The 23,905-nt window shown below is 55.1% G+C and overlaps 1 protein-coding gene across 1 annotated transcript; it reads right to left on the bottom strand.

Annotated features, from left to right (window-relative positions):
- Window positions 1-20,318, bottom strand: TRARG1 (trafficking regulator of GLUT4 (SLC2A4) 1). The gene is made up of 3 exons (XM_009251102.3): window positions 19,591-20,318; window positions 6,021-6,153; window positions 1-2,682 (listed from the first exon to the last, which is right to left on the bottom strand). Exons 1-3 carry the CDS (start codon window positions 19,975-19,977, stop codon window positions 2,669-2,671), a joined length of 534 nt encoding a protein of 177 aa, XP_009249377.1. The 5' UTR covers window positions 19,978-20,318; the 3' UTR covers window positions 1-2,668.
- Window positions 20,319-23,905: the final 3,587 nt, after the last annotated feature.

Below are 23,905 nucleotides of genomic sequence, written 5' to 3'. Positions count from 1 at the left end.
GTACATTCAGGTTTATTTCTTTCCATGCTAAGACACACAGCGGCGTCACTGGTGTAGGTGGTGAAGGCAGTGTGGGGCGGGTCTTGCTACTCCCTGTGGGACACAGGGCGAGGCTGGGTTAGTGCGTTAAGCCGGGCCACTGTGTTCATGCAGGTAGCGACTAGAACCAAGATGGAGCCGGGACAGCAGGGCCACTGACCCCTCTGGCCTCCAGGAGGCGTGGGGTAGGGGCTGTGGGGACCCTCCGTCTGGGTCCCCTGGCGTCCAGAATGGCTTTCTCCTCCAGGGCCCGAGCCCTCCTCCTGCTCTGTGCTCTGTGGGCCTCTGCCTCCCACACACACCTCGGGGGCCTCTGAGCTCTGTCCCTGGCGCCCTAGGAAACTCTCAAGTCATCCTCGCCTGCCTGGAAGAGCGTCCTGGCTGTGCCCATTCCGGGGGCATCTGCAGTGGCTTCCCCTAAGCAGTGGCTGTGGCTGTCCTGGGTTCTGAGTGTGAACAAGCGTGTGTGTGTGTGTGTGTATGTGTGTGTGTAGAAGTGCACAGCGGAGCCTATTTGTGTGGGTGTGAGAAGGTCTGGGCATGTGTGGCACTCTGAGGGCACCTAGAGTCCCTTTGGGTGTCATGTTCCTCCTGTGACAATCCCTCAACCATCGGTTCGTTTCTCTCCTCTCCCTGGGTTGCTGAGGCTGAGGACCCCGGGGGCCTACCGGGAAAACGCCCACTCGTCATCCCTACTTCCAGAGCCAGAGCCTGAGCCTGTGCGTGGCCAGTTCCATCGACCTCGCCTCTCCCCCGTGTGACGTGACTTCACCAGGGACAGAAATACTCCGTGCTCACAGCAAACAGGGGCATCTGTTTTGGCCTCAAAGATCCCATAAAGCAAACCCAACCAGTCCCTTCTGTATGAGCAGGAGAGGCTGGAGTTTATTCCCCAAGTGGGGACTGACGTAGGAACACCAGCCCCAAAGGACCAGCCTGGCCCCCCCCGAGCCCTGCACCCCTGCCCTCCAGCAGTCACAAGGGCTGTGGAAGGCTCAGAGCTCCAGCTGTGCATAGACTCAGGGCCCCTCCTTGCAGACAGAACCTCTGTACAGACCCGCTCTTCCCTTCCCCGGGCCTCTGAGGAGGGTGGGGAGGCGGACAAGGGCCCTGGAGAGGAGGCAGGAGGGTCCTGATGGGGCGCAAAGGATGCTGACTTCAACAGCCTCGGGCCAGTCTGGGTGTGGCTGGGAGTCCTTCCCATGAAGGCATTGACTCTGGCTGTGAGGTGGGGCCGCCCAGGGCAGGAAAGCCTGGAGGTCTCTGGGGCCTGGGAGCTGCAGTCAGGAGGGTGGGCGGGGGCAGGAGAGGCGTCTGTGGCTGGAGCCGGGGCCAGAGAGAAGTCTAGGGAAAATCATGGGCCTGGAACGAGGGAAGAGGCCGAGGGCCCCACTTGGCTCCTTTTGGGGGTCCCATTAGGTCCTAAGAGAGGCCGTGGCGTCCAGGCCCCAGGCTCTGTGCGTGCAAGTGTATTCCCAAACCTGATCCCCCAACTCTCCTGCACACGAGGTCCTTCAGCCGAGCCCTTCCCTCGGTCTCAGGACTGTCAAACAACAGACGCCCCATAAAAACTCTCTGACCCACGCCCTTGCAGGTGGCACAAACGCCCCTGACAGCCTGGGACCCCTTGGGAAGTCCCCTCAGGGGTGGTCCCAAAACCTCCTCCAGGGAAGGCCTCTGCTGTTTGTGGATGGCCAGGGGCCCAGGGCGAAGCACAGAGCATAGGGCTGGGCTGGAAGCCTGAAACCACCTGAGCAGCACCACCCGGAGCCCGAGCTTGCACCCCAGGCCATCGTGGGGGCCACGGCCCTCCCCGCTGGCTGACCTTGGCCAGGTCTGGTCCCAGGCTACAGCAGAAGTAGGAGGAAGAGGCAGACTGGCTTGTCCTGGGAGACATCCTGGGACCAGAGTCCTCCAGAGATGCTTCTGAAGCTGACAGGTTTGGGAAGAGGCGTGCAGGTCGTGCCGTCCCGGTACCTGTCTTCACAGACACGCCTTGGAGGGGAGGATGTTAAGTGAGGCGGTTGCCTCCTTCCCGGGAGCTGTACCCCCGACAGGTGCCTGCCGGGGGAGGTCCCGGGCCTGTGCTGAGCACAGCTCCGCCTCTGTGCTCGGGGCCCTGGCTGGGATCACTGCGGGCATGTGGCAGGAAGCATGCAAACAGTCCATTCTTTCCCTGCTTGAGGAAAATACAAAAGATGAGGCCCCACGTCTTTGCTCCGGGTCCACAGACAGGAAGGAGCTCTGCTGCGTCTCTCCCCGCCGGCATGTGTGTCGTTTGTGGGGCTGGGTTTTTTCCTCATCCTGGCAGTTTTCGCTGCTTGGTACAATCCAGGAAATTGTTGGAATGAGAAACAAGCCAGAGCACTGGGGTTGAGATCCCAGAACGCGTCTGGGAGAGTAAACCACGTTACCCATTGGGTTCTCCGTGCGTTCCTTCCTCCTCCAGGCTTTCCGGTCAGATGGGGGCTGACAATGGGTGACTGGGGGTTTCCCTCTGAGTTTGTGCTTTTGGAACTTGGGGACGGGGGATGCCTGACAGTCAGCACCCTGGCCTCCAGCGGTGTGCGGGTCAGAGCTCTCCTGACGGCCAGGGCCGGCCTCTGCTAGCCCAGCTCCCTGGTTAAGTTTATTTCTTCTGAACTGTAAAGAAAAAGAACAGATATGGCAGAACAGGGCTCAGAACACTGGCTCTTCAAGTCCCTGACTGGAGGATTTGGGTTTCTGGTTCCCAGTGGGAAGTGGTAATAGGGATAAGGGGATAAGGCTAAGGATTGGGGACCTCTTTGGTTTAGAGCTCTTGGAGTAACTGACTCCTGCCAATAAGAGGACTGTGACCTCAGTGACTGGCTCAGAGGTGGCACTGGGTCAGAGGTGGGCATGCAACCCTAGCTGAGCCAATCTGAATCAGTCCTGAGACTTTCGCTATGTAACTGTAGAGACTTCTTTCCCTGCTTAGTCACTGGACTGATTAAAATGTGTGCCACTCTGGTCGGGTGCGGCAGCTCACGCCTGTAATCCCAACATTTGGGGAGGCCGAGGCAGGGGGATCACTTGAGGTCAGGAGTTCGAGACCTGCCTGGCCAACATGGTGAAATCCTGTCTCTACTAAAAATACAAAAAATTAGGCATGATGGCTGGGCGCAGTGGCTCACGCCTGTAATCCCAGCACTTTGGGAGGCTGAGGCAAGCGGATTACCTGAGGTCAGGAGTTCGAGATCAGCCTGGGCAACATGATGAAACCCCGTCTCTACTAAGAATATAAAATTAGCCGGGCATGGTGACACGTGCCTGTAATCCCAGCTACTCGGGAGGCTGAGGCAGGAGAATTGCTTGAACCTGAGAGGCGGAGGGTGTGGTGAACCGAGATCACGCCATTGCGCTCCAGCCTGGGCAACAAGAGTAAATCTCTGTCTCACCAAAAAAAAAAAAAATTAGGCATGATGGCACATGCCTGTAATCCCAGCTACTCAGGAGGCTGAGGCAGGAGAATTGCTTGAACCGGGAGGCGGTGGTTGCAGTGAGCCAAGATCGTGCCACTGCACTCTAGCCTGGGCAACAAGAGCGAGACTCTGTCTCGAAAAAAAATATATATATATGTGCCACCCTAAGGTCACTCTTAGAGCCACTGGTGACCATCTTGCCACCAAAGGAACGATCCTACTGAGGAATGAAGCCGACACAGCGGAAAGCAGGACGAGAGAGTCAAACCGATTCCTGTCAACATCTTTTGAGTGTGTGGATACAGCCAGGCCTAAAAATGGAACAATCTACGCTTAAATTTCTTAGGGAAAGCTAGCAAATTCCCTTTGGTAATTTGAGTTCAGTAGTTGTCACTTGCCATTGAAAGAGTCTGACTAGACCGGGTGCAGTGGCTCACACCTGTCATCCCAGCACTTTGGGAGGCAGAGGTGGGCAGATCACCTGAGGTCAGGAGTTCGAGGCCAGCCTGACCAACGTGATGAAACCCTATCTCTACTACAAATACAAAAACTAACCAGGCGTGGTGGCACGTGCCTGTAGTCCCAGCTACTCAGGAGGCTGAGGCAGGAGATTGCAGTGAGCCGAGATCGTGCCATTGCACTCTGCACTCTAGCCTGGGCGACAGAGCAAGACTCTGTCGGGAAAAAAGAAAAAAAAGGCCTGGCTAAAATAACAAGCAGCAGCAGGATGGAGACCAAGGCATCATTTGGTGAGACGGAGGCTAATGTCCTGGGCTGGTGGGCTCCTGCCTTGCAAATACCTGCATGTCAATCAGACTCTACTCACGAAGGAAACTATGACACACGCTCCAATTCACACAGCGAGAAAATGCAGGACCTGGATTCTGAAGCCAGGCACGCTGATTCCAAAACCGAACGCTTCCCTCTCCTAAGTGGCCGGGGTTTCTCGTGGCCCCACAGGTGAACCCCAGGCTTTCAGCCCCAAGCTCAAGTTGGGCACCCCACACTCTAGACCAGTGCCTCCCAACGTTGACGGTTGCGCTGGGAGTCTTATTAAAGTCCAGATTCCAATCCGGTGATCGGGGATGGGGCCTGGAGTTGTGCGTTTCTGACACATTCCTCGATGATCCCCTGTCGCAGGTCCAGGGAGCACGGTTTGAGCAGCAATGTCTTTAGGGGAAAAGCTTAGGGTTCATTGAAATGGGCAGACATCCTTGGGGACATGTATGAAGGAAGAAAATGGGCAGTTCAGACCCGGATGACCCCCCAAAGTCACCTCACCAAGCTGCGTGGATTTCTTGAACAGCTGAGAGTCACCTTTGAAAATGGTTCCCCTGGGCCAGGCGCAGTGGCTCATGCCTGTCATCCCAGCACTTCAGGAGGCCGAGGCGGGTGGATCACCTGAGGTCGGGAGTTTGAGACCAGCCTGGCCAACATGATGCAACCCCGTCTCTATTAAAAATACAAAATTAGCTGGGTGCAGTCGTGGGCACCTGTAATCCCAGCTACTCGGGAGGCTGAGACAAGAGAATCGCTTGAACCTGGGAGGTGGAGGTTGCAGTGAGCTGAGATTGTGCCACTGCAGTCTAGCCTGGGCAACAGAGTGAGACTCCATCTCAAAAAAAAAAAAAAAAGAAAGAAAGAAAAAGAAAATGGCTCCCCTGGGCTGGGCGTGGTGGCTCACACCTGTCATCCCAGCACTTTAGGCGGCCAAGGTGGGTGGATCACCTGAGGTCAGGAGTTCGAGACCAACCTGGCCAACATGATGAAACTGTCTCTACTAAAAATACAAAAATTAGCCGGGTGTGGTGGCTGGTGCGTGTAGTCCCAGCTACTCAGGAGCCTGAGGCAGGAGAATCACTTGAACCCGGGAGGCGGAGGTTGCAGTGAGCCAAGATCGCGTCACTGGACTCCAGCCTGGGCAACAAGAGTGAGACTCCATCTCAAAAATAAAGTTAATTAATACAAAATAATAAAAAATGTTTCCCCTGGTTGGATGACTTCACCGGGCCACCTATGGGTGCCCACAGAAGGGTCACCTACTTTTTGAATTCTACCATATGCACTGCTTGCTTCTGGGGTTCCCCGGCTGACTGTGCAGGGATTTTAGTGTTTTCAAAGCACAGTCACGTCCATTATCTCGGGTGATGTTCACAAAAGCCTCTGCTGGAGGCTCTTTCCTGCTACTTGATACCAGGAAACACTGAGGCTTAGCTAGTCAGGAACTGGCCCCGGTCCCAGGCCCATCAGAGCTGAGGCTGGAGCTCCTGGCCTCTGACTCCGAGGCTGTGCACTTTCCACACCCTTTCCATCAGTTCACTCTCTGGGCATAAGACAAGTCTGCCGGCTCATCCCCACTCAGCCGGTCCCTCCTGGGAACTGGGGCACTTTTCTGGACTGGGAGGATAAGGCCGGGGCCCCCACCGGCCCTTTTCCTTCCCCCAACCCACCACCTCTGCTCCTGAGGCTAGGTACACCCTTGAGCAGTCCTCACACCAGGCAAGCTGGCTCCCTCCTCTCCAAGGAGCTGGGTCTCACCTGTGAAGTTGACGGTCACGGCCACCATGATAATGACAATGCCCATGATGATGAGGGTGATGCTGAGCAGCCGAGCCAGGCGGCCCAGCCTCCGGGCGCCGTCCACGTTGCCCTGTTGCATGCTGCTTCGAGACTGGGAGAGAGCACAGAGAGACCCCAGGAACCGGGAAGGCTGTTGGTCAGCTTCACGGGCCTCAGCAGGCAGCCCTGGGGTGGCCCTGAGCCTGGGCCTCCAAACACATCCCATCCCTATGGCAGCCCACACTCTAGGGGAGAGGAAGAGGGCTCCCCCTGGATGAGTGGCCAGGGCCTCTTGTGCAGACCCCTAATCACGCCTGTCCCTCACCAGCTGGGAACAGCTGGGAGCAGAACCCAGAAAAGCCTGGCACTTCTTCTCAGGGCGGTGGTGGAGGGGTCGGCGGTGGAGGGGGTGGCGGTGGTAGGGTAGAGACCGAGGGCCTGAGAAGGTGGACCAGGTCCAGGCCAACTGGCAAGAACAGACAAGCCAGGCCCCGCTGGACTCCAGTGCAAGCTTCAATTCTGCAGCGGCATTGGGATCCCAAGACAGCCCCTGGGCTCTTCCTACAGCCTGACACACCGTCCTCCTCTCCTCTGTAAGCACCCCCCACCCCCGCCTCTGTAAAAAGAGACATTGTCAGCCGGGCGCAGCGGCTCATGCCTGTAATTCCAGCACTTGGAGAGGCTGAGGCGGGCAGATCATGAGGCCAGGAGTTTGAGACCAGCCTTACCAACGTGGTGAAACCCCATCTCTACTAAAAATACAAAAATTAGCTGGGCATGGTGGTGCGCACCTATAATCCCAGACACTCAGGAGGCTGACGCAAGAGAATCGCTTGAACCTGGGAGGTGGAGGTTGCAGTGAGCCAAGTTCGCGCCACTGCACCCCAGTCTGGCGACAAAGACTGCCTCAAAAAAAAAAAAAAAAAAAGACACTGTCTTCACAGCCTCCAGTTCCCACCCAAGAACCACATCCTCGTTCAATCGAGCCCACTTCCCAGATCACACAAAAGCATGAATGGCCTCGTGGTTGCCTGGGGAGACCAGGACTGGGTGGAGTCATGTGGCTTCACGGGGGCCTCGTTTTATGTATCACTCCTCGGTGAGCTCTGTTCTTCCTGAACCTAGTTAAAATGGATGAGGGTGGAGATGAGAGGGTCCTAGGAGGGTCCTGGGGTGACTTGGTAGGAGGTGGAGCCCAAGCATCTCTAAGGGTCCTGTGTCCCTGCCTCCCTAGAACAGGCACACGCAGGAGTCCTCTGATGGTGTGGCTGATTTCAGGGCCTCAGAGAAGTCCTTGGTTATTTTATTTTCTGATTATTTGAGGCTCCTGAGTTCAACATGGAAATGCAGTTAAGTATGATGAAGATGGTGACAAGATGATGATGATGATGATTTTACTTCATGCCAGGCAGCTTGCTAAGGTCTGTACCTAGATTACCTCATTTAGCCTCAGAATCACCCTAGGAGGTTGGCAATGCAGCCCCACCTCCCTGAGGAAGAAACTGAGCATTAGAGCCGTGCCCCTTCCTCTCTGTGTTCTCTCTCTGCAGGTGCCCTCTTGGGGTCCTGTTCTCTTCACTGCTTAGAATTCTGACCAACCTGCACCTAGCCCCGTAATTCCATTCCAAGCTCTTTCTGGGACAGCGTGACATCATCAAACTCAACCTGTGACATCATCAAACTCAACCCGCGACATCAGACTCAACCCGCGACGTCATCAAACGCAACCCGCGAAGTCAGACTCAACCCGCGACAGCATCAAACTCAACCCGCGACGTCATCAAACCCAACCCGCGACATCAGACTCAACACGCGACACCATCAAACTCAATCTGCGACGTCATCGAACCCAACCCGCGACGTCAGACTCAATCCGCGACACCATCAAACTCAATCTGCGACGTCATCAAACCCAACCCGCGACACCATCAAACGCAATCTGCGACGTCATCAAACCCAGCCCGCGACGTCATCAAACCCAACCCGCGACACCATCAAATTCAATCTGCGACGTCATCAAACCCAGCCCGCGACGTCATCAAACACAACCCGCGCCTTGTGCCTCTCCTTCCCGCAGCCTGAGCTCCTCCCTCTCGGTGACAGCTCCTCTGTCCTCCGTGACAAAGCAGGAGCATCACCACTATCTTTTTTGTTGTTGTGGAGGCGGAGTCTCGCTCTGTGGCCCAGGCTGGAGTGCAATGGCGCGATCTCGGTTCACTGCAAGCTCCGCCTCCCGGGTTCACGCCATTCTCCTGCCTCAGCCTCCCGAATAGCTGGGACTACAGGCGCCCACCACCACGCCCGGCTATTTTTTTTGTATTTTTGGTAGAGACGGGGTTTCACCGCGTTAGCCAGGATGGTCTCCATCTCCTGACCTCATGATCCGCCCACCTTGGCCTCCCAAAGTGCCGGGATTACAGGTGTGAGTCACCGTGCCCGGCCTCTTTCCTCTCAAAGATCCCCCCAGCACCAGTCTCTGTTCTTCTTCACCCTTTCCCCACGCCCCCGATTCACACTGTCTGTATTCATAACAGGCACTGTGCGAGACCCCAGGACGCAGCAGCGCAGAGGAGCATCCCGGTTCCTGTGCTCACAGAACTTCCGGCCCACTGGCCTCCTTTGTGATCACACGAAGAAAGGTAAAAATGCAACTGTGGTGGGTGGCATGACAAAGGAGAGGCAGGTGATACCAGGAGAACTCGTAAAAGGGGAGAATCAGGAAAGACTTCCTGGAGGAAGGACATTTGAGTTGAGATGTGAAGGATGAGCAAGAATTAGATTGTTTATTTCCAAAGGAAGAAGGAGTATCCCAGGCAGAGATAACAGCTATGTGCGAAGGTGCTGCATGGCAAATGTGTAGATGTTCAAAAAACAGTCGCTTACTGAGGAGGTAGGAGGGACTGGACAGAGGTCATCGTAGCTGGGCCTGATGGAGGGAGGACGAGGAGGTGCATAGGTGGGCAGGGCCAGGCCAGGCAGGGCTCGAGCAGCGCCAGAAGGAGGGTGGTCCTTATACCATGAGCAGCGGGGGCCAGTGTAGGACGTGAGTCCGGAATGATAGGACTGGATACAGATTTCCAAAACACCCTTCTGGCTGCAGCGTGGGGATCAGAGGGGAGGCAGGGAGGTGAGTCAGGAGCTGTTGCAAAGGTTCAGTGAGATGATGGTGGCTGAGGCCATCCCAGCTGCTCAGCGCCTTCCACAGAACAAAGTCCAAATGCAGGCCAGCTTTACATTTCCTGTTTTTTTGTTTGTTTGTTTGTTTTGTTGTGTTGTGTTTTTGAGATGGAGTTTTGCTCTTGTTGCCCAGGCTGTAGTGCAATGGTGAGATCTCGGCTCACTGCAACCTCCGCCTCCTGGGTTCAAGCATTTCTCCTGCCTCAGCCTCCCAAGTAGCTGGGATTACAGGCATCCACCACGCCCGGCTAATTTTGTATTTTTAGTAGAGGTGGGGTTTCATCATGTTGGTCAGGCTGGTCTTGAACTCCCGACCTCAGGTGATCCCAGCCTTCCAAAGTGCTGGGATTACAGGTGTGAGCCACCATGCCTGGCCTACATTTCCTGTTTTATCCTCCACTATTTTCTTCCACAACCACTGGGCCCAGCCAGTCTGAGTTGCTTGAGGTTCAAGTACCGACCTCCACAGGGCTTTATTCTGGCTGTTTCTCCTGCTTCTCCAAAACACCATGTGTCCAAATCCCTCCATCCTTCAAGGGGTGGCTCCAAGGCCACCTCCTCTGTGAAGCCCACCAAGATTCCTCTAGCTGTGCCAGAAGAATAAACAACCCTGGCACTCTTTGAATGCATATCTCGTGCTGGGCATGATGCTAAATGCTGCCACCGATTAGAACAATTCATCCTCTGTATTAGGCTGTTCTCATGCCGCTAATAAAGAAATGCCCTAGACTGGGTAATTCATAGAGGAAAGAGGTTTTACTGACTCAGAGTTCAGCATGGCTGGAGAGGCTCAGGAAACTTACAATCATGGCAGAAGGGGCAGTAAACACACCCTTCTTCACAAGGCGGCAGGAAGGAAAAAGTGCCAAACAGAAAGGGAAAGCCCCTTATAAAACCATCAGAGTGGCTGGTGTGGTGGCTCATGCCTGTCATCCCAGCACTTTGGGAGGCTGAGGCGGGTGGATCACCTGAAGTTGGGAGTTTAAGACCAGCCTGGCCAACATGGCAAAACCCTGTCTCCACTAAAAATACAAAAATTAGCTGGGCGCGGTGGCGGGTGCCTGTAATCTCAGCTACTCAGGAGGCTGAAGCAGGAGAATTACTTGAACCCAGGAGGTGAAGGTTGCAGTGAGCCGAGATCGCACCATTGCATGGCTGAGGTGAGTAGATCACCTGAGGTCACGAGTTTGAGACCAGCCTGACCAACATGGTGAAACCCTGTGTCTACTAAATACAAAAATAAGCCGGACGTGGTGGTACCTGCCTATAATTCCGGCTACTTGGGAGGTTGAGGCAGGAGAATTGCTGGAACCCGGGAGGTGGAGGTTGCAGTGAGCTAAGACTGTGCCACTGCACTCCAGCCTGGGCAACAAGAGTGAAACTCTGTCTCAGGAAAAAAAAAAAAAAAAAAAAAAAAAAAAAAAAATTCCACCAGATCTCGCGAGAACTCACTCATTATCGCGAGAGCAGCAGCGTGGGGGTAACCACCCCCATGATTCATTGACCTCCACTGGGTCCCTCCCAGGACACGAGGGGATTATGGGAACTACAATTCAAGATGAGATTTGGGTGGGGACACAGCCAAGCCATATCACCTTCCTAACACTCCAAGGAGGCGGGGATTGCCATTAGTCCATTTTACAGACGAAGAGATGGGGGCAGAGCACAGACCATGATGTGGGCGTGGTACAAGAAGCAACTGGGGAGGGGGAAAACGCCAGATCAACAAGGGCCCTCGGCCAGGAGCCGTGGCTCACGCTTGTAATCTCAGCACTTTGGGAGGCCGAGGTGGGCAGATTGCTTGAGGTCAGGGGTTCAAGACCAGCCTGGGAAACATGGCAAAACCCCATCTCTACAAAAAATACAAAAATTAGCTGGGCGTGGTGGCGTGTGTCTGTAGCTACTCGGGAGGCTGAAGCAGGAGGATCACTTGAGCCCAGGAGGCGGAGGCTGCTGTGAGCCGAGATCGCGCCATTGCACTCCAGCCTGGGTGACAGCGAGGCTCCATCTCAAAATAACAACAAGGGCCCTGACTGTCACATAAGGAGTCGGAATTTTATCCTGCAGGAACAGGGAGCCAGTGAAGGATATTAAGTGGGGACAGGATCAGATTTGCATTTTAGGAATGTTCTCTGACTACTGTGTAGAGTACGGGCTGGAGGTTGAGAGCAGACAGTTTCAAAGACTGGAACGAAGTAGAGAATTGGAAAAGAGTTCAGATTTGAGAAGTTCTGAAGATAGAATCCATGGGTTTTGGCGAAAGGTGAGATGGAGTGTGGGGGAGGAACGGGACTTGAAGGATTCCCAGGTTCCCGGCTTGGGTGCTGGGAGGAACGGGACTGGAACGATTCCCAGGTTCCCAGCTTGGGTGCTGGAAGGAACGTGACTCGAATGATTCCCGGGTTCCCGGCTTGGGTGCTGGATGAGTGGAGGTGCCCTTCCTCCAGCTGGGACCCAGGAAGAGGGCCGTGCAGTGTTCGGATTTGTATTTGGGCAGAGGTGCGGGATGCCGCGAGTGTGTAGCTGGACTTGGATAAACCGGCCCCAGCGTGCAGGAGTCGTCACACAGGGATGCAATTGAGGCCATCCAGGGGCAGATGGAAAGAGGAAATGTCCACAGACAGGACTGTGGGGAACATTGACAGATAAATAAAGGGGTGCTGGGGAGAAGAAGGCTGTAAGGGAGCCTGAGGAGGAGCGGGAGAGGGCGGGAGGGGCAGCATCTGGGAAGCGCAAGATGGGAAAGAAGGAGGGAGTGGCTCACAGTGCCATGTCCGGCATAGGTCAAGCAAGATAAGGACGAAATATGGAACTATCGGCAATGCCGGCCATGCTTACCCTTGGCAGGAGGTTTCAGAGGAGCCCGTGGGGGATGAGGAGCCCGTGGGGGATGAGGAGCCCGTGGGGGATGGGGAGCCTGTGGGGGATGGGGAGCCCGTGGGGGATGAGGAGCTGGAGGAGGATGACGAGCTGGTGGGGGATGAGGAGCCCAGTGGGGGATGGGGAGCCGGTGGGGGATGAAGAAGCTCAGACAGCACGTGAAGGCAGCTGTTAGGAGCTCAGCTGTGGAAGGGAATAGGTGATGGCAGAGCAAATACAACTGGGTAGACAAAACAGGTTTCTTCCAGATGGGAGAGGAAGAGAGCTGCAAAGAGGGAAGGGGGATGAGACCAAGGAGTGATGGGTGCCATGATGCCCCCAGGCAGCAGAGAGAGGCTGAGGTCTGGATTGGAGCTCAGGGACGGCCTGTGGACAGAGTGGGGAGGGCACTCCTGTTCTTAGAAATTGGATGAGGGGGCCGGGCACGCTGGCTCATGCCTGTAATCCCAGCACTGTGGGAGGCTGAAACGGGCAGGTCACCTGAGGGCAAGAGTTCAAGACCAGCCCGGCCAACATGGTGAAACCTCGTCTCTACTAAAAATACAAATATCAGCTGGGCTTGATGGCATATGCCTGTAGTCCTGGCTGTTCGGGAGGCTGAGGCAGGAGAATCACTTGAGCCTGGGAGGTGGAGGTTGCAGTGAGCCAAGATCGCACTATTGCACTCCTGCCTGGGTGACAGAGCGAGACTCTGTCTTAAAAACAACAACAGGCTGGACGCAGTGGCTCACACCTGTAGTCCCAGCACTTTGGGAGGCTGAGGTGGGTGGATCACGAGGTCAGGAGATCAAGACCATCCTGGCTAACACAATAAAACCCCATATCTACTATAAAAAATACAAAAAATTAGCTGGGCGTGGTAGCGGGCGCCTGTAGTCCCAGCTACTTAGGAGGCTGAGGCAGGAGAATGGCGTGAACCTGGGAAGCGGAGCTTGCAGTGAGCAGAGATCATGCCACTGCACTCCAGACTGGGTGACAGAGCGAGACTCTGTCTCAAAAACAACAACAACAACAACAAAAAACAACAATAACAAGAATTTGGAACTGTACCTAACATTTAGTAGGTACTCAATGAATATTAGTAATATTAGCCCTCAACACTGGGCTCCCTCAACTCCCTCCTCCCTGGCTACTGATTTTTCCCTTTAGAAATTCATTTCCACAACTACACTCCACCCCTTTGCCATCCCCTGACCTGATTCCTCCTTTGAAACTCAACTCCCAACTTCCCTCTCACCCTCTCATGCCCTTTGTCTTCTCTCAGCCCGTGGCCCCTTTTCTCTTCCAAGTCTGTCACTATGTTCCTGGCCTCACTCCCTCCCAGCACAGCCCAACCCTTCGATGCGTCATCTCAGCTGCCTCACCAGCATCCTTCTCACCACCTGGCCCTGCTCCTACGGCAACTGTGCCATCCTCAGACTTGGGTTGACCTGATACGCATGTCTGGGAACCTACACCTACAGCTGGAGCAAGTCACACCCGGCTGGCCAACAACAACACCCCACAGGCCGAAAACAACACCCTACAGGCCGACAACACCCCACAGGCTGATAACACCTGACAGGCCAATAACAACACCCCACAGGCCGATAACACCCCACAGGCCAAAAACAACATCCTGCAGGCTGAGAACACCCTGCAGGCTGAAAACAACACCTACAGGCCAAAAACAACACCCACAGGCCGACAACACCCCACAGGCCAACAACAACACCCTACAGGCCAGTAACACCCCACAGGCTGATAAGACCCCACAGGCTGATAACACCTCACAGGCTGATAACAACACCCCACAGACCGATACCCCACAGGTCGATAACACCCCACAGGCTGATAACACCCCACGGGCCGATGACAACACCCCACAGGCTGACAACACCACCCCACAGGCCAATAACACCCCACATCTGTGGTCTCCAGCCTCAGCAGAGGCCTTGGGCCATTGGCCTGTCTGTGCCTGGTCACCTCCCCTCCCTCCTGCCACCAGGCCCCTAGTTCTTAGCAAACGACCTTGGACCCACATCCCTGGAGGCCTGGAGGCCACGCAGCGTGAGCCAGCCCTTCCCTCTGAGCAGTTCCATCAGCCTCTGCCCTCACAGCCTCTCTTTCAGGCTCCCAGGGACGGGGCATCTTTCTTCCTGGGCTCTGGATCCCATCTCTCCATTGCTTCCAGGACCTCAGCTCATCAATCATCCTTCTCCATTTTGCTGAGGCCCCTCCAACCCCCGGTCACCAGGGATCTACGCGTGGCCAAGGCAGTGGATGCTTCTATGCTCATTGAACCTGAGTGGCCTCGGAGCTGGCCGCTCCCTCCTTCAGACTTTCTCCTCCCTGGGCGTCTCTCCCCCTTTCCAAGATTTCCTTCCACCTCCTGGAATCTCCTTTTCAAAATAGTTTTCTGTCCACTCCCCTCGGCCCACCCCCTAGATGTTAGAGACCCCCACATCTCTCTAATGTGGCTCCAGTTTCCCCCTCCCCTCCCCTCCTCGACCCTCCCCTTCCCTTCCCATTTTCGAGACGGAGTCTTGCTCTGTAGCCCCGGCTGGAGTTCAGTAGCACAATCTCGGCTCACTGTAACCTCCGCCTCTGCCTCCTGAGTCCTGGTTCAAGCGATTCTCCTGCCTCAGCCTCCAGAGTAGCTGGGATTACAGGCTCGTGCCACCACGCCTGGCTAATTTTTGTATTTTTAGTAGAGATAAGGTTTCACCATGTTGGCCAGGCTGGTCTTGAACTCCTGACCTCGTGGTCCACCCGCCTTGGCCTCCCAAAGTGCTGGGATTGCAGGTGTGAGCCACTGTGCCCAGCCCTCTTTAATTTTTTGAGATGGAATCTCGCTCTGTCGCCCAGGCTGGAGTGCAGTGGCGCGATCTCAACTCACTGCAAGCTCCGCCTCCCGGGTTCACGCCATTCTCCTGCCTCAGCCTCCTGAGTAGCTGGGATTATAGGCATGTGCCACCACGCCTGGCTAATTTTTTGTATTTTTAGTAGAAATGGGGTTTCACCATGTTGGCCAGGCTGGTCTCAAACTCCTGACCTCAAGTGATCCACTTGATGTCTCCCAAAGAACTGGGATTACAGGCATGAGCCACCGCACCCAGCCAGAACTTAAATTCCTACAGCAAGTCCCTGCCGCCTCCCTTTCCCATCACACCCCTTGCAGCCTTCTGCCATATCAGCCAGACATCTACTTATCTGATCCATCTGCTTCCCAAATGCCAACACAGTGCCTGGTTCATAAAAGAGGTGCATTCAGCCTGGCGCGGTGGCTCACGCCTGTAATCCCAGCACTTTGGGAGGCCGAGGTGGGCGGATCACGAGGTTAGGAGATCGAGACCATCCTGGCTAACACGGTGAAACCCCGTCTCTACTAAAAATACAAAAAATTAGCAGGGTGTGGTGGTGGGCGCCTGTAGTCCCAGCTACTCGGGAGGCTGAGGCAGGAGAATGGCGTGAACCCGGGAGGCAGAGCTTGCAGTGAGTCGAGATCGTGCCACTGCACTCCAGCCTGGGCAACAGAGCGAGAGACCATCTCAAAAATAAATAAATAAATAAAAGAGGCACATTCATTCACGGGGGCCTGACCGTCCTCTACTACTTAGTTCCCTCAACACAAACAACTTGCCGTTGAAGTCGACTGAATGAATGAATGGGCAGTACAACCTACTCTTAGAGGGTTTCAGAGCCCCCTCTGGCCCTGTCCCTGTCCCTGGTCCTTGCCTCTTCGCCTCTTGCCTGCATTCCTACGAGGGTCCCCTCTGCTGAACGCCAGCCTCATCCCCTCCAACCCCTCCTCTCACCCTGCCCCAGACTGATCCAGCAAAATGGAGATCCAACCACACTCCTCTCGGCTGCAAAGCCTGCAGCTGCTACGGCAGGGAGGACGCTTGAAGATGACACGCAAAGTGAACGAGGCCAGGAACACAAGGCCTCATACTGTGTGATTCCATTTATCATTTCATGTCCAGAATAGGCAGATCTAGAGATGAGTGAGATCTAGAGTGAGATCTAGAGATGAGTGATCTAGAGAAACAGAAAGGAGATGAGTGGTTGCTCAGGGCTGGGAGGGCCAGGGATGGAGAGTGACAGCTGAAGGGGGACAGGGTTTCTTTCTTTTCTTTTTTTCTTTTTGTTCTTTTGAGACAGAATCTTGCTGTCGCCCAGGCTGGAGTGCAGTGGTGCCATCTCGGCTCACTGTAAGCTCTGCATCCCGGGTTCACGCCATTCTCCTGCCTCAGCCTCCCGAGTAGCTGGGACTACAGGCGCCCGCCAACGCGCCCAGATAATTTTTTGCATTTTTAGTAGAGATGGGGTTTCACCGTGTTAGCCAGGATGGTCTCAATCTCCTGACCTCGTGATCTGCCCACCTCGGCCTCCCGAAGTGCTGGGATTACAGGCGTAAGCCACCGCGCCCGGCCTTTTTTGTTTGTTTGTTTGTTTTTTTGAGATGGAGTCTCACTCTGTTACTCAGGCTGGAGTATAGTGGCTGGATCTCAGCTCACTGCATCCTCTGCCTCCAGGGTTCAAGTGATTCTCCTGCCTCAGCCTCCCAAGTAGCTGAGATTGCAGGCACATGACACCACGCCTGGCTAAGTTTTTCTGTATTTTTAGTAGAGTTGGGGTTGTACCATGTTGGCCAGGCTGGTCTCAAACTCCTGACCTCAGGCGATCCACCCGCCTCGGCCTCCCAAAGTGCTGGGATTACAGGCATGAGCCACTGCGCCCGGCCAGGGTACAGGGTTTCTTTTGGAGATGAGGCAAATGTTCCAAATTGACTGTGGTTGTTGTACCTGTCTGTGAATACAATTTAGATGGGTGCATCGTGTGGTATGTGAGTTATATCTCAAAAAAGCCATTTCTAAAACACCAGGATGGCTTCCCACCTCCCCCGGGGAGGCTCCCCGCTGCCCCTTACATACCCATTATCCTGTAAGAGCCCCACACCCTCCTGGTGTTGTTCTGAAGCACTGGGTGTGGCCTATCTCATTTCACCCCCTCACGGCACTCTCGTGCAGGGATTGTGGTTATGCCCATTTTGCAGACAGGAATGCCGAGGAGAAGAGCCGTTTGAATGACTTTCCCAGCTCATTACGTTAAGTTTATGTCTACCACGGGCACTTCTTGAAATATGTCGTAAGAATCTGTTTAAGAGTTCCTTCCTGCCGGACTGGAGGTTCTGGGGAATTGGCAACGGTGTCTGGTTAGCACTGTATTCCCTGTGCCCAGCCCGGTATTCATCACACCTGACTCAAAAACTGTAAAAGGGGCTGAGTGTGGTGGGCACTTGCCTGTAATCCCAGCACTTTGGGCGGCCGAGGTGGGAGGATCACCTGAGATCAGGAGTTCGAGGCCAGCCTGACCAACATGAAGAAACCCCGTCTCTACTAAAAATACAAAAATTAGCGGGGCGTGGTGGCCAGCACCTGTAATCCCAGCTACTTGAGAGGCTGAGGCAGGAGAATGGCATGAACCTGGGAGACGGAGTTTGCAGTGAGCTGAGATTGCGCCACTGCACTCCAGCCTGGGCGACAGAGCGAGACTCCATTTCAAACCAAACCAAACAAAACAAAACCTTTAAAGAATGTAGAAACAGGCGGGTTTCAGTGGCTCACACCTGTAATCCCAGGACTTTCGGAGGCCGAGGTGGGCAGATCACGAGGTCAGGAGTTCAAGACCAGCCTGGCCAACATGGTAAAACCCTGTCTCTACTAAAAATACAAACATTAGCCAGGTGTGGTGGCGGGCTCCTGTAATCCCAGCTACTCAGGAGGCTGAGGCAAGAGAATTGCTTAAACCCGGGAGGCAGAGGGTGCAGTGAGCCGAGATTGCACCATTGCACTCCAGCCTGGGTGACAGAGCAAGACTCTGTCTTGAAAAAAAAAAAAAAAAAAAAAAAAATGTAGAAACGCATTGGGGCGGGTTCCGTGGTCTCATTGCCTTGGGCTTAGGCTCCCTTTGACAGAGGCAGGTCCTGCCCAGCCTGCACCCTGCCACCCCACCAGGAGATGGATTCCAGCAGCTGTTTCTTTGACAGAGGCAGGCCCTGCCCAGCCTGCACCCTGCCACCCCACCAGGAGATGGATTCCAGCAGCTGTTTTCTCCTGAGCCCTTGGGTAGCTTCCCTCCCCAAATCCGGTCTCCCCTCCTGGGGCCTTTCCCTATAGCCAAGAGGCGGGACCTGCCCAGAGCCACTGGCTGCACCCCTGGGTCCTGGCTCTACCTGCAAGTGGTCCCCAGGTACAGCAGGCATCACAGAGAGCTGCCCGGAAGGCCCCTGCCCAGCCCTGCTTCCAGAGCCTATGCCAAGTCCCTTGGACTCAGGAAGGCTGCCAGTGCCCCCTGATGTCCTGAAAGGTAGTACTAGCTTTGGTGGGATGGGGAAGGCTTCCCTGCGGGGAGACTGGGCCTCCCTGAGGTAGACAGAGTTGTTTGAAGAAATAGGAGCTTTCTCAGAGGACAGCTCCTGGGGGTTTGGTGACGGTGACTCTGTAGGGAGTCACTCTCGGGAAACCCCCCCCCAGTCCTCTGGCCCTGACCAGCCTGGGCCAGCAGTTTTCTACCCCCTGCCCCTGACCTCACTCTGAAATCATTGCTGGGCCCTGCTTCTCCCTCTCCCCACCCTTTCATAACTCTCGCTTCTTCCTGGACTTCAAAAGTCACTTGCCAATATCTGCTGACATTTTCTATGGAATCCATTATAAGTAGCTCTACCCAAACAGCTTGGGTTGGAGACAATCTAAGACAATTCATTCAAAACCCCATAGAAGTACAGACCCGGCCACATGCCCCTTCCTGGGCATGGCGAGTCATGCCCTCTGACTCTTACATTTTTCACTTGTGACCCAGAACTCCCCTGCCCTGAAGACGAGGCTGAAGTCAGTGCAGCTGCGGAGCTGCAGAGGGCTCCCGAGGGAACTCCACGCCTCGGGAGGAGCAGTCTGCGAGCTCTCCCCGCTTTGTGCACCCCTCGGGGGAGCCTGGCCCCGGAGCCCTCAGGGTACAGCGGGGACGCCGCTGTGACTCTTGGAAACCGGAGCCGGCAGAGGCTGGGAGCATGTCCAGGTGGCCTGGGAGGACACATGGGCCCTGGGACCCCCGTCCGGTGCAACCTCTGCTGAGACAGCCCCACTTGGCGATGACTCTTTGGGACCGCCTGTCCCTCCTAAAACAGCAAGACCCCCAGCCTGGCTATCTTTCTGCCCCACAGGATGTATCACCAGGCAGCTCCCTGAGTGCCCCTCCCCAGCAGCCATAGGTGCAAAGTCAAGCTCTGATGCCCAGAAGCAGAGATGAGAGAACAGAGCAGGAGCTCTCCCGGCCCCAGGGCCCCTCTCTAAGGGGAAGGAGGTCAGTGAGGAAAGGAGTCTTCCCCAAGCCCCCACTCCCAGCTTTCTCTTGTCCACACCCTGGGCAGTGTGTTTGGTGCCTGCCTGGGGGACACACCTGCCGACCCCTGGGCTCAGCCCCTGCCCCTGGAATAAAGACCAGCACTTACCATGATGGAAATGATGAGAGGGATAAGGTTGAGGGGCCAGACGGGGCAGAAGCAGGCGACGACGGCCAGGATGAGGTAATCTCTGGGGGCTTCTTGGTCTTGGGCATAGGAGGTGGTAGCAATGGAGGACGCCCTCCTTGAGCTGGCCCGGGAGGGGGACCGAGGCAGTGGGGCCTCCAGGTGCCCCTCGGAGATGGCCTTGAAGGGCAGGCCGTGGCCATTCTGCTCCAGATCCAGAGGCCCCGAGAGGGTCTTGGACAGATTCAGGGTCTTGTCATCCTTGTTCTCTGCCTTGGTGAGGAGTATCTCCATCTCTGGCAGGTCCAGGGGTGTGGTGGAGCCTGGCTCCTGTGCTGAAGGAAACTCGGACTGCATCGGGTTGGCCATGGGGGCCTGGGTCTTGCGCGGCTGCAGCTCCAGGCTGGGACAAGGGGCTCTGGAGGGACCTCAGCGCACCATTCCCCAGCCCAGACTGAGGGCCTCCAGGTCGGGGGCAGGGGCGTCCCTCGGGGGACGGAGGGCCGGCTGGGTGCTGGAAGGGTTGGGCTGGGCTTCTCAAGGCCCGCTGAGTTCAGAGGCTGGGGCCTGCCTGCTGCCCCCTCGGAGCTCCCAGAAAGACGCTGGAGCCTGCAGCTTTGTTCAAGTTTGAGGCCAACTTTGCTGCTGCTGCTGAGAGCACAGATGAGCAGGGAAGCAACAGAAAGCTCAGAGAGCAGAGAGAAGAATGCGCCTCTTCCCAGGGAGGCTCAGGCTCAGTCAGGGAGGCTGTGTGTGTGTGTGTGTGTGTGTGTGCGCGCGTGCACACACGGCCTCCTTCCCTCTCCCCCTCCTTGGTGATGCTTTTCCTTTTCAATTCCCCTCTCCCCAGAGAACCACCCTGGCAGCATTTTGCCTCTGCCCCATCCCAGCCCAGCCCAGCCCAGCCCAGCCCAGCCCAGCCCAGAGGGACTTGCGCCAGCCTCCAGTTTCTGTTGCAGTTCCAGGGCCTGCTCCTCTGGGCCGGGGCTCTGGATGGGGAGAAAGACACCCCGGGCCCCACAGGGATGTGTCTTCAGCTGTCCTGGGAACTGAGCCCTCCGCTGCTTCTTCCAAAGCAAGCGTGTACTTCTTCCTTTCTGTTAGGAAATGCTGGACCCTAGGCCCACCTATTGCATCCCACCCAGACCCTGACCCCCAACCGCTAGGAGCATCCAGGCCAAAGCCTGGCTCCTGACTCCAGAAGGGAAGGGGAGGTGTGAGCACCAGGGTAGTCCCTGGATCCTGCCTGGACCAGCAGGGCCCCATGAGTGGGTTTCTACGTAGCTCACCACCCGGTGGGGAAGAGGATAAGGGGGAGTGTTGGGTCCACCTCATGCCCATCAGAGCGATTCTGGGGGTGCTAAAGAACCAGCGGCACACAGCCCCTAGGTCAGCTGCTCAGGGCAGATGCCAGCTCGGAAGGGCCTCAGGCTGTTTGTCCTATCGGATTCTCCTCCTTTGTTCTCTCTTAGGTTTTCTGCCTCTGTCTCTGCCTTCTTCTCTATCCTCGGCATCTCTTTCTATATCCCTGACGCCCCTCCTTACATTGTTTTACAAGTGTGATCTGAAGCCGCCAAGGATGTGTGTGTGTGGTTTGAAAGTGGTTGTATGAAATAGTTTAAAATCCTACGATCAGGCGGGGTGCCATGGCTCATGCCCATAAACCCAGCACTTTGGGAGGCCGAGGCAGGAGGATTGCTTTAGCCCAGGAGTTTGACACCAGCCTGGGCAACATGGCAAAATCCCATCTCTACAAAAAATACAAAAATTATATGGGCGTGGTGGTACACGCCTGTAATCCCAGCTACTTGGGAGGCTGAGGTAGGAGAATTGCTTGAGCCCGGGAGGTCAAGGCTGCAGTGAGCCGAGATCTTGCCGCTCAGCTCAGTGGGAGATATGGGGCTGAACAGACACCTGGAAACGAATAAGATTTGAAAATTCAGCTGGGCACGGTGACTCACGCCTGTAATCCCAGCACTTTGGGAGGCTGAGGCAGGTGGATCACTTGAGGTCAGGAGTTCAAGACCAGCCTGGCCATCATGGCAAAACCCTGTCTCTACTAAAAATACAAAAATTAGCCAGGTGTGGTGGTAGGTGCCTGTAACCACAGCTACTTTGGAGACTGAGGCAGGAGAATCACTTGAACCTGGGAGGCAGCAAAGGTTGCAGTGAGCCAAGATTGCACCACTGCACTCCAGCCTGGGTGACTGAATGAGACTCCATCTAAAAACAAACAAACAAAAAACAATGTTTGTGGCTTTGGGGCAACTTTTCAGGTTTCATAAATTTGACTATATTAAATTAAGAATTTTGCTCAGGCTGGGCACGGTGGCTGATGCCTGTAATCCTAGCACTTTGGGAGGCCGAGGCGGGCAGATCACGAGGTCAAGAGATTAAGACCATCCTGGCCAACGTGGTGAAACCCCGTCTCTACTAGAAATACAAAAACTAGCTGGGCGTGGTGGCACGTGCCTGTAATCCCAGCTACTCAGGAGGCTGAGGCAGGAGAATCGCTTGAACCTGGGAGGCAGAGGTTGCAGTGAGTGGAGATCACACCACTACACTCCAGCCTGGGTGACAGAGTGAGACTCTGTCCCAAAAAAAAAAAAAAAAAAGAATTGTGCTCAATAAAGGAAACCCATCATTATTTGCAAAATGAAGACCTTGGGGAGCCGCCTCATCCTCCTCTCAGTCCTCAGGGAGGACAGGTGTGGGGCCTGGGAGCGAGCTGGGCTCCCCTGCTCATCAGTGTCCACAAATATGATAATCCTGTATAACAGGAAAGCTCCTTCACAGGGTGGCTAGGTGGGTCCCTGAGACCCCTTAGGCTCCAAGCTGGGATCCAGTTGGGCAGAATGCCATGGTACAGCCTAGGAGCTGACCCCTGGGTGGAGGGATTACAGCTACCCAGCCCAATGCGGTAGCCCCTAGCCACATGTGGCTTCCGAGCCCTTGAAATGTGACTCATCTAAGATGAGATGTGCTGTGAGTATAAAATACACACAAGACGTTGAAGACTGGGTCCAAACACAAAAAGAATGGAAAATATCTCATTAATGCTTTTTATTGATTACATATTGAAAGGATAATATTTTGGATATGCTGGGCTAAATAAAACATTATTAAAATCAACATTATTGATTTCATCTGTTTATTTTTATGTTCCAAAAATGTGCCTAGTAGAAAATTAAAAAAAAATTTTTTTTTTTTTGAGACAGAATCTCGCTCTGTCACCAAGCTGGAGTGCAGTGGCAGGATCTCGGCTCACTGCAACCTCTGCCTCCCGAGTTCAAGCGATTCTCCTGCCTCAGCCTCCCAAGTAGCTGGGATTACAGGCGCGCACCACCTCGTCTGGCTAATTTTTGTATTTTTAGTAGAGACGAGGTTTCGCCCTGTTGGCCAGGCTGGTCTTGAACTCCTGACCTCAGGTGATCCACCCGCCTCAGCCTCCCAAAGACCTGGGATTACAGGCGTGAGCCACCGCGCCCGGCTATATGTTAAATTTTTGATGGAATAAAAGGAGGAAAGAAAAAACTAAGAAGTCCCCAGAGTAGTCCCTGGCACGAGGTTGCCTGGGCGAGCTGGGGTCGGGGGGAATTAGGGACCCACGTTTGCTCCTCCCGTGTGGGATGCTGGAGTCTCAGCGCCACCTAGTGGCAGGTAGTGATGAGGGGAATGACCAGAGTGGAGGGAGCCGGAGGGAGGCAGCAGCGGATTTGGGCTCCCGGCGGTGACCCCAACCTTTGTGCACCCTACATGAGAGGGATGCTGAGAGAGGACAGGGATGTGAACAGTGCGCGGGAGTGGACCAGCCCATGAGGGGTCCTTTGGGGGTGAGGTGGGGCGGGGAAGAAACCTCAGAAGCATAAGCCGAAGCCGAGGGGAAGGAGAAACACATCCTCCTCCTATGTATGCCCCACAGCCCTTTCATCCTTGGCATCTCACTGGGTGTCAGAAAACCCTACGGGGCTGACAGGGAAGGTGCAATTAAGGCAATTCCTCTTCTCACTGAAGCCTTCCTGGGCCCCGTTCAGGAGTTCTGCTCCAGGAGTGAAAGTAGTCTCCTGACATCTGTGTACACACACACTCTCTCACACACACTCTCACACTAACACACAGACACACTCTCACACACACTCTCACCCCCACACACTCACATTCTCTCACACACACACTCTGACACACACATTCACACACACACGGACACACACCCACACCTTCACACACTCGCACACATTCACACACACACACTGACACACACTCATACACTCTCACCCCACATACATTCACCCTCTCA

Source organism: Pongo abelii, chromosome 19, assembly GCF_028885655.2.
Source record: "Pongo abelii isolate AG06213 chromosome 19, NHGRI_mPonAbe1-v2.0_pri, whole genome shotgun sequence".
Taxonomy (NCBI): domain Eukaryota; kingdom Metazoa; phylum Chordata; class Mammalia; order Primates; family Hominidae; genus Pongo; species Pongo abelii.
This window is presented reverse-complemented; position numbering and strand designations above follow the sequence as displayed.

Excerpts from the sequence above, each read along its gene's own strand:
- TRARG1 (XM_009251102.3), bottom strand. The coding sequence starts at position 19,977 with ATGGCCAACCCGATGCAGTCCGAGTTTCCTTCAGCACAGGAGCCAGGC. Across the intron at positions 6,154-19,590 it reads CTCTCATCATTTCCATCATG|TCTCGAAGCAGCATGCAACA; the intron begins GTAAGTGCTGGT and ends GCTCTCTCCCAG.